At 36.9% G+C, this 9,758-nt stretch overlaps 1 protein-coding gene and 1 long non-coding RNA gene across 5 annotated transcripts in view; one reads left to right on the top strand and one right to left on the bottom strand.

The window, feature by feature from the left end:
- Positions 1-221: 221 nt before the first annotated feature.
- LOC6535230 (calcium/calmodulin-dependent protein kinase kinase 2) overlaps positions 222-9,758 on the top strand; it is a 55,352-nt gene continuing 45,815 nt past the window's right edge. Inside the window, exon 1 of one of the 4 annotated variants that reach the window (XM_002095853.4) lies at positions 222-404. Coding sequence is in view for 1 of the 4 variants with exons in the window: in XM_039377362.2 (XP_039233296.1) it covers positions 386-404 (19 nt within the window). In the remaining 3 variants the exon portion in view is untranslated. Of the gene's footprint in view, positions 493-9,758 lie in introns of all 4 variants that reach the window. The other 3 variants (XM_039377358.2, XM_039377362.2, XM_015195619.3) reach the window with 3 other exon arrangements.
- On the bottom strand, positions 347-9,591 carry LOC120322297. Its single transcript, XR_005562071.1, has 2 exons — positions 681-9,591; positions 347-537 (listed from the first exon to the last, which is right to left on the bottom strand). It is a non-coding gene; the product is annotated as an uncharacterized LOC120322297 (long non-coding RNA).

Here is a 9,758-nt window from a genome sequence, read left to right as displayed (position 1 = left end):
ATATAATATATAATATATGTGATGATGATATATATTTAAATATGAATAAATATATTGGTAATTAAATAATTTTTTGATGACTCCTTAATGTAGGCATACCTTTTTGAAGAAAACCATTACAAGTTTTAGTATTAGATTAAAAAGTTTATTTATCGATTAAGTTATCGATACTAACAAAAGCTTTTAAAGCTGCAATTGGAAACTTTTAATTCATCTTTTATTCAAAGCTTAGATGTTATTCGTTCAGTCAGAAATATAATTTTTATGTAATTTTCTCTATTAGTGTAGACTTGAATAATTTGTTTAATGAACAAGGAATTATAAAGAGATTTAAACGAAATGCGGATACAATGTAACTGCAAATTGGCTTTAATAATTAAGTAACATGTTTATAAATACAATCAGTGCGTAAAAATAATATTTTCAGTCTATATATATTTATATATATTTAAAAAAATAGACACCCAAATCCATTTATTGTAAAATGCGTTGGTTTGTATTGAAAGTTGATACCGTTCAGAAATCCGTATGCATGTACTAAAAATAAATGTTTGTACATATATACATATTTTTACACATATATCCATTGCATGTGCTTCAAGTTGGTTTTGATTTACTTGTGCATCTATCACCATATATGTATGTATGTTTTAGTCTGTTAAAAACATAAATATACTTACATATACATACGTATGAATGCCTACCGTCAAAACGTTTGCAGGTATCTGGTAAAATGAGCACACATTATAAAATAGAATATGAATATTAATGAAGTCCCTGAATGGTACTGCTATAATCTTATAGTGGCGGATATAAAGTACACATACATACATGTATATACAACAAAAATTATTGGGAATGCAAACAATTATATAAAATGCTTTTTACAGCATTAGTGGAAATATCCTGTTATAACTAAGCTGTACACACAAATGTGCATTATGGATATAGTAGATAGTAAACATTGTTCATAGTCAAATTAGCTGGAAGATGTCTACAATAATACAAGAAAGTGGTAGTACATATTTTTCTATTTGCAGAAGTGGGCTAAGTGTTATTATAGTTAAATAGTTAAATTTTTTCTTGAATCGAAAGCAAAAAATGAAAATTGATTTTTTCTTCCGCGAAATAAATCAGCGGTCTGGTTAATCGTTCCGATTGTTTAATAATTTTTCAGACAAAAACAACTTTTTGTAGATTAATTTCTATAGGTTTACACCATTATACAAAAATATTATCCCAGAATAAAGGGTATGTTCCGTATAATAACAGGTATACACTGTCAGATTACAATTGCATTACTTTATGAAATGCATATTTAACTACCAGGATGCACCATTGCATATTTAGATTCAAGTTATATTTGAAATTTATTTTACAAATGCAGCTCACTATTATACGTAACAATTAGCAAACAAACTATTTATCGTAGCTATACAAAATGTATACCGATTTTCAGAATAATCAACTTATGTCTTAAAATCCAATTTCACATTTGATCGCGCTTCCGTTAAAAATCAATTCTGATTGGGACTACAAAGCAAACAATTTTTTTAAGACAAATAGTACAAATCGCAATATCAACACACAAAATTTAAGATTTTGAGACGAAAAAGGTTTTTGCACATGACTGTAACTAAGGGATGTTTTTTTAGGAGGTTTATGTTTTTAAATTTAAAAAAAATGCACAGGTTGCGGTAGAGCAGATTTTTTTTATTTGAAAGAGAATTTGATGACATAAATAATGGGATATAACTTCGGGCTAATGGTCACCACGTGAGTTTTGCATAAATTGCATCCTGGAAGTCCATTTTCCGACCACCATTTCAAGCATCTAGGGCCGTATATCGGCAATAGCTAGTTCAATGTTGGCTTGTAGGGCCAGAATCGTGGTGGTTTTGTTTGCATAGGCTAAAAGCACATTTTACAGGGCCTTTTTTTTCGCTGAAGCACTTTCACAAACGACATCTGATTTTCGAAATAAAATGAAACGATTTGGTATCGCTGCTCAGCTGTTAACCTATTTATCCTGAATTGCCAAACCAAACTGAACATAAAGCACTCTACAGATGTCAGCTGGCATAAAAGAAGCCCGAAATAAATCCTATCGATAAATAAAAAACATTTTAAAGAAACACCCGATACGATTACAAAATCATGTCTTTTGACGAATGCCGTGATTGGTAGATAAAAGGTTTTACTAGATGAGTTATCACGTAAAAGGAAGTGTGTTCGACCCGATAAAGTAGGTGTTGTTCTCCCTTTTTATTTTTTCTTTGGTTCAGTTCGGTGTTCGGGTTATGTTTTACGAAGAAGTTCGTCGACATGCTGGAACGATTTATCAGCTTAAATCGGGATACAAAACTAATTTTTGAAAAGTTAAATAATTTTAAATTTATTCTTAGGTTTATAATAAAAGATAGCATTTAATATAGGCTAAGGATTGATTTCTATTCGTTTTCTGCTTTGGAGCCAGCGTCATGTGCGCGTTCTCAATATGACGTTTTAAATTTTAGGCGTGTATGCAAGCCATCTTAGAATCGAAAAGCGTACACTTGCAGCGCAGATCATGTAGTCTACAATCCATTTAACATTAAAATTGTGGCTTTTGAGACCAAAAATATTGCGATGGCGAAAAAAAAAAAATATACTGTTTATCATGGCACTAGTAAAATACCCTATTTAGAGTAAACTATATACACTTTTAAACGGTGCCGTAACTGGCTGCACTGTGAGAGCACTGCACCTTTCCCATTACTCAGTTCCTGTATTGGATTGTAGACGACGTGATCTGCGCTGTGGGGCTGCAGGCTGGGCGAATGTGTGAACCCTAGTCGCAATCTTAGTTGGCCGGCTGGCCGTTGTCTTTCGTCGTTGACTTTATGAAGATTATGCTGGAAGGGTAACTTCCCTTTATAACCTGCTGGCCTAGAGACTCAGTCAAGCTATAATTTAAAAAAAAAATGTTAACGGCATAGCCGGAGTTATTTTTTAGTAGAGCTTGTGCTCTTTATTGTATGAAACTTCAAAACGAACTGAACATAATATTCTTGCTTTAAGCTCACATAAGCGGTCACGCAAAAGTTCTGTGTTTGCCCGCTATGAACGAGTATCCGGTCAAATGCTGTATCAGCGATTTGGCCGTTGCTGGGTTCGGGTTGATGATGATAATAATTCCCTCATCGACATGGGTCAATGAGGAAAGATCACTCGATTGGATCATTCAGTGCGCTACACAACCTGCTCCCTTGAGCTCTCCACTGCCAACTCACAGAAAGTGACTCTTGGTGTCATTGAACAGTCCTTAATTGAATGGATTTCTCCATTACACTCTGTTACTATAATACTTGTAAGCCGCAAAATTACATAACGATGTGCTACGGGGAAGATTGTGAATTTCTGACGTGCTAATTATACCCGTTACTCGTAGAGTAAAAGGGTATACTAGATTCGTTGAAAAGTATGTAACAGGCAGAAGGAAGCGTTTCCGACATATTCTTGATTTATATTCTTGATCAGGATCAATAGCCTAGTCGATCTGGCCATGTCCGTATGTCCGTTCGTATGAGCGCTGAGATCTCAGGAACTTTAAAAGCTAAAAAGATTAAGCATACAGACCCCTGAGACATAAACGGAGAGAAAGTTTATCGATTCATGTTGCTACGCCCACTCTAACGCCCACAAACCGCCAAAAACTGTCAGTGCTGAAGAGCTTCCTTCGGTAATCAGATAGTCGGGAAACTCGACTATAGCGTTCTCTCTTGTTTTATGTTGTCTTTGTGGACAAACTAGGACCGTGGTTTATTGCCAAGCCTTCTGTTGGACTTTACTAACACCTTTTTGCCCACTTCAAAGATTCTTCTGACGGGAGGGGTTTTTCTTGACCTTTAGTGCATTTTAAGCGTTCAGAGTTATGTTTCCACCTGTGGGTTGTTGACGCTTTCTTGCACTACATCCGCTACATGGCTAGCAGGATCATCTCTACGGATTAAAATGCTTAATGCTATTTAAACAATGGTTCATTATCACTTTAGGCTGACGGCAGAGTGCGCGCGAGATGCGAAGCGAGAAGCTATGAGCAAAGCGAGAAGATGACAGAGTAAGAGCGAGGCGAGAAGCGTGCTACATTGCTCTCTTTTAGTTATAAATGTGAACCCCATGGATTCGGACAAAGAATTTTTCGCATCAAGCTAGTTGCGCTAAAACTTTCTAAAAAAAAAAAAAAACTGGCGTCCACCCCCTTAACACCAACAGAAATGAAAAAGGTGAATTCAACAATTTATACAGTGATTTACGAAACTACCCAAATCGGTTCTTTAACTATACGCGTATGTCTACTTCGACTTTTGATTATATATTAAATAAAATTAGTAGTCGTTTGATGAAGAATTGGCCAAATTTTGTTATACACCCTATACTGCCTTGTCAAAAATTAATAATAACATTGAGGTAAGTTTTTAATATATTTATTGTGTATTATAGTTTGTCGGTATCGGAAATTCCGTCAAAAGAAAAATTAAAAATTGTTTTTTGAATTTCTATTCGGCAAAATAATTTTTATTTCGGATCCATTTTCCGCATGTATGGTAGTAAGCTGTCAAAAAATGCCTCGTCGTCGCCTTTCTCTTTCTCTTTTTTCCCATTTGTTTTTTTTCAAGCAACAACAATCGTACGCTCTGAGCGAGTTGAAGCGATAAAGCAGGTTGCAAACTGCTTTCTCGCTTTGCTCTCGCTTTATCGCTTGAGCTCGCAACTCGCCTCGCTCTCACTCTGACATCTTTCGAGCGATTTCACTTAAAAATGCTTGCAGAGCTTTATCGCTCGTTCTCGCCCAATATTATCGCATCGCTTCGCTTCTCGCGCGCATTATGCCGTCAGCCTTAGATTACTTTGTCATTTGGACAGACATTCATGATCTTCAAGAGGGCCGGTAGTCGATAGTTCTTGAGCGTACGTCTGTCATATTCGACTTTCGCGCGTCCTTCAATTTGTAATTATTTCGTCATTTCGGAAAGTAGTATTCGGAGAGTACCTGTTTAATGTTTTCTTGTGCCGTCATGCCAGATTTTTGAAGCCGGCCTTTGGAATGATTATGTCTGCGAGCTCTTTCAGCAACGCTTCTCTGTCTGCGAGGCCGATTAAATTCTTTATTTCCAAACAATATAAAGGTACGCTCCCGCTGGGATTGCGCGTCTCCTAATTGTATCTGATTTTAAAAGCAATTTAAAGGTGTGCATGGGTGAGCGCTTATTCGCTGTGGCTTGTAGCCACACAGGATTCCACCTTCGATTTGATCGATGCGCCCTTTTCATCTCTATTATTGCGTTTGGGTTGGATTCCCAAACAGCAAAGGTCAGAGGCTTTTGGTCGGTAAAAATGTTTATGTCTTTAACCGCGTATTGATAGTCCTGTAGTTTGTGCAATTTGCCTAATCTATTGCTAATGGTTCCCGTTTATTTATGCCGTAACTAATCCCCTGACGTTCAATGACCTTAAGATCATTGTAATCAGACGTTCTTCTTCGGAATTACAGATCCAATGGCGTACGCTGAGGCATCTGTAGTTAATTTTTCGTACATTTCGCGCTTTAAAAAAGCAAAACTGTGTTTTGCAAAACATTATTAACAAAAGTGCATATTACACATACATATATGTATATGTACATATAGCCACCGCCATCGTTTACCAGTTGCGCTGTTCTTATGCGGTAGCAACAACAAAAACAACAATGTAAACGGTTCCATTGCATCTCGGCGACGCTTGTTACCTCTACAATTTTGCCGTTAAAGTAATGGGTGTTTCGTGCCTTTGACGCGTTCGGACGTTTTATTTTATTTATTTCTTTCGGACCTTTCTTATCGAACTAGGAAGCCTCGGCTACTAAATTTGGAAATTGTGCGTTTTCATGAATCCTATTCTGATTGCCGGATTTTATCGCAACTTTCCTACGGTCATCGGAAATGTTGATAAGTAATAATGAAATCTCACATTTTCTCTCTCTCTCTCTCTCTCTCTTGTATTAGATACTTGTACCAGCGCAGCGCCTATGCAATAATCACTAAAAAAAATTAACAAGAAAAGTCCGTATTTTGTAACACCGGTGCTGACGTTAGCAACTGTTTTAGTTTTAGCATTGTGTCCTGGGCTTCCGGAGATCATTTAAAACGTTTTTGGTTTTTAAGACTTCTGTAATAGAACAGGTCTGCAAAGTCCAAATCGCCAGTACCAAGCAAATACACCGAGGAAACCTCTCACTTGTTTGAAGTTTTTGGGTGTGAGCCAGTTTATTACACATGAGTTTTTTTTTGGATCAATGGCAATTCCACCATTTTCTATCACCTTAGTAAAAAAGTGACTTTTCTTTTTGTTCAGTGTAAGGTTTGCTTTCTTGAATTGATCACAGATGATGATCATAGACGCAAAATCTTCTGAGACAATGCATAGGTCGTCGAGATATATGAAAACTCAATGACGTAAATCCGAGGAAATTAGGTCATCTATTAGATGAGACATCGTCGAGGGATCATTACATAAACCAAAAGGCAGGACCGTAAAGTGATATAATGCTCGACTGGAATGTAAAAGCGGTCAATGGTTTCGCTTCCTCTGTCAACTCAATTTGCCATTAAACATCTTTGAGATTTAATTTCGAAATTATATATGCCTTTGGCAGACTATCAAATACGCTTTCGATGCTTCGCAGCGGATAGAAATCTTTTTTTGTAGCCTCGTTTAGTTTCCGTGCATCCACACATAAACGTACTTTGTTTGGCTTTACCACAACTCGAACTTTGCATATGTTTGATCACTCTGATACTAAGCATGCGATTAATTTCCATGTACATAATTTTTTCTACTGCAGGGCTCACAGGATAATAACGCTGTTTTACAGCCCCGTTTTCACCTACGTCAATACAATGCTTAATTAAGGCAGTGCCACCTAATCCTTGTTTTTCAAAATTTGGAAATAATTTTTCCTCTCTTTCTTATATTTCTATGTTCTCATTCAGGATAGAGCCAATGATCCCTGGAGCTAATCTAAAAACGCCAGAAATCTATACCTAATATTAATCTCTGAGCTATAGAAAGGATCTCCTTATCTTGATATTTTATTTTTACGCTTAGACTTTCAGGAACTTTGTGAGACTTGGCGTCAGCGGCTCGGACTTGGGACAACAAAGTCTCTAAAAAGTCTTCAAGCGCTAATGACGACCCGATACCACTTAGGTTTGCTCCCAAACAAATTTTACACTACTTTAACTACGACTATCAATATTGTTTTGAAAAACAGTTCACACAATCCTAGTTCTTTTCTTTTTTAATTAACGATAATAATTTCGCATTCTGTGGGTATATCGTACACTCTCTTTCTAGAGCCCGAAAATTAGTTCACGCACTAAATAATAGTTTCTATAGTTTAAAAGGTATGTTATCTTTAGAATTTGACTCTTGATCTAACTTTTTTGTTTGAATTGTAAGCCTTTCAACAGTTATTCTAGCGCTATCTTTTACTTTTGGCACCCTTCCTGGATTGGGTGCCCCTCCTTACCGTTTTTCAGCATTTCGCTTGCAGTTCTGGCAATTGGGTTAATATATTTGCGGGGCTCCGCAACCATAACAAAAAATTCGTATCTAAGCCTAGAAATTGTCCCATATGTAGCTTGGAGTACTACAATTCCAGCTCAACAGAGGAGTTGTGCGTTGAATTGCTGCAATTTCATTATCAAATTCACTTTTCTTGTAGTTGGTTTAGTTTGGGGTGGCCGCAGTCGGACTGTTTCCCTAAGAATATTCTCTCGCTTATGAATCAGCCTACGGAACCCCCCGGGATAAATAAAATAATTCCATTCAAACTACAGTCTTTCTTTCATGCCGATTAGTAAATTTCCATGGATAATCTCTACTAACTCGTCTTCGGCAAAACTCACTGACAGTGTATCCATAAGCTTACAAACATCGAAGGATTTTCCTGGCTTTTGCTCGTTCTACTCTCTTCTCGAAAAGCAGCAAAATACTCTCCCCAATTGAACGTTGGAACCCTTTTATGGGATCTCCAGAACCAACTGCTGGCTTTGCCAATTAAAAGATGATGAATGTTTCTGCTGATCACCATCGAAATGTTCAACCGTCAATATCCCTTTACTCGATAAACTCTCAACTGTTGCATCAAACCTTACTCCCCATTTCTGTAAGATATCGGCTATTTTATGTGGACCAAGAAAGGCGGACCTCAAGGTGTATCGTCCGCTAGGTCGAACCAGAGCTTAAAGGAGATCTAATATGTTATGGTGGCCGGCCGAAAAGTGTGTCGTCCGTTAGGTCGTTCCAGAGCTGCGCATGCGTCGTCCTTTCCGCCGGAGCGATCCCGTTGTTTTCCCTTTTCTGTGCTCGGGTTCAAAGTCTACGAATGCCTAGTTAGTTTACGGTGCGTCCTCGTTGTGCATGTCCAAAGTCCACACCGTTACCGTTCGACCACTGCGCCCTTTGCCGCCTTGAGTTCAAGGTCCACCGCGGTACCGTTAGTTCCCGGTCTCTCCGCGTAGCCGAGAAGTCCATTATTTCCCGTTTTAACTAGTAGCAGACTCCTGCATTCCAGCCTTCTTCGCTTTTGCTAAGCAGCTCCTGCACCTCGATTTGTGGAAGTTTTAAGGGTCCTCACAATATTAATTGTTCTATACTCTTCAATGAGTGTCACCTGTTTTACTCTTAATAATTCTACAACGTAAATTTTTATTAAAATAACAGCAATCCTTATAGAAGTTTTATAGCCAATTTAACATAAATAATAAAACCCGTTACCAGAAATGCACCCATTATTATTAACTAATGGAGCCAGCGCATCGTCAAATTATATTAAAACGTCCATAAAACCCCACAAAGTCTTTTTTTTAAGGAGAAAGTCTGAATGGCATCAGAAACACGAGCACTTATCCTATTAGGAATCATATTTAAACTCTTTGAAAAATTAAGATAAGATTTAAGATATATGATTTCACCATAGCATCCTCTTAAATTGTTCCTTCTCTTATTAAGTTATTGTATATAGTAATTTCTTCAGATCAAAATCTTCCAATTGTAATTAAATTTTTAAATCATACATATGCTCATAATCTGTTTTTTGATATATGAACGCGAAAATTTCACTCAGATATGAGTCTTTACTTGAAAATTAAGGATTGCAGTGAACTGCAATATTCGCAGCATGACAATATTTGAATAGAAAATAATAACGCTTATTTTCGAATTAAATTTGGAAGTCACAATGTGTCCAATATCTTAACAGATAGGGGGATAGAAGAAGAATCTCAATAAACGAATCGAAGTGAAACGAACCAAAATAAGATGAAGAGAGTTCTGGAAAAAGTAAAAAAAAACTTCAAATAGCCCGTGGGACAGTAACAGCATTCTTGCGAAAAATAATATAAGTAGAATATTCCTAGACTCATGTGAAATCAACACGATATGTGAAATAATTGTTTCCTAATAGGGATGGGATACTTACATAACAGGAAATGGACATAAGGCATATCTACGGCATAAAAGAACGGTACCGTTTGCGCTTCGCCCATCTACGAACGCGTTATCTAAACGATCCACTAATGTTGTACAATGATTTAGCGGTGCAAAATCTAGCTAATGTCCCGATAAATGAAGCAAAGTCTAACTTCTGCAAGGATTGGATACTAATATATGTAAGAGAGAATGCTACAGTCGAGTTTTCCGACTTATCAGATACCCGTTACTCAGGTATTTTTTTA

Source organism: Drosophila yakuba, unplaced genomic scaffold, assembly GCF_016746365.2.
Source record: "Drosophila yakuba strain Tai18E2 unplaced genomic scaffold, Prin_Dyak_Tai18E2_2.1 Segkk50_quiver_pilon_scaf, whole genome shotgun sequence".
NCBI lineage: Eukaryota > Metazoa > Arthropoda > Insecta > Diptera > Drosophilidae > Drosophila > Drosophila yakuba.
This window is presented reverse-complemented; position numbering and strand designations above follow the sequence as displayed.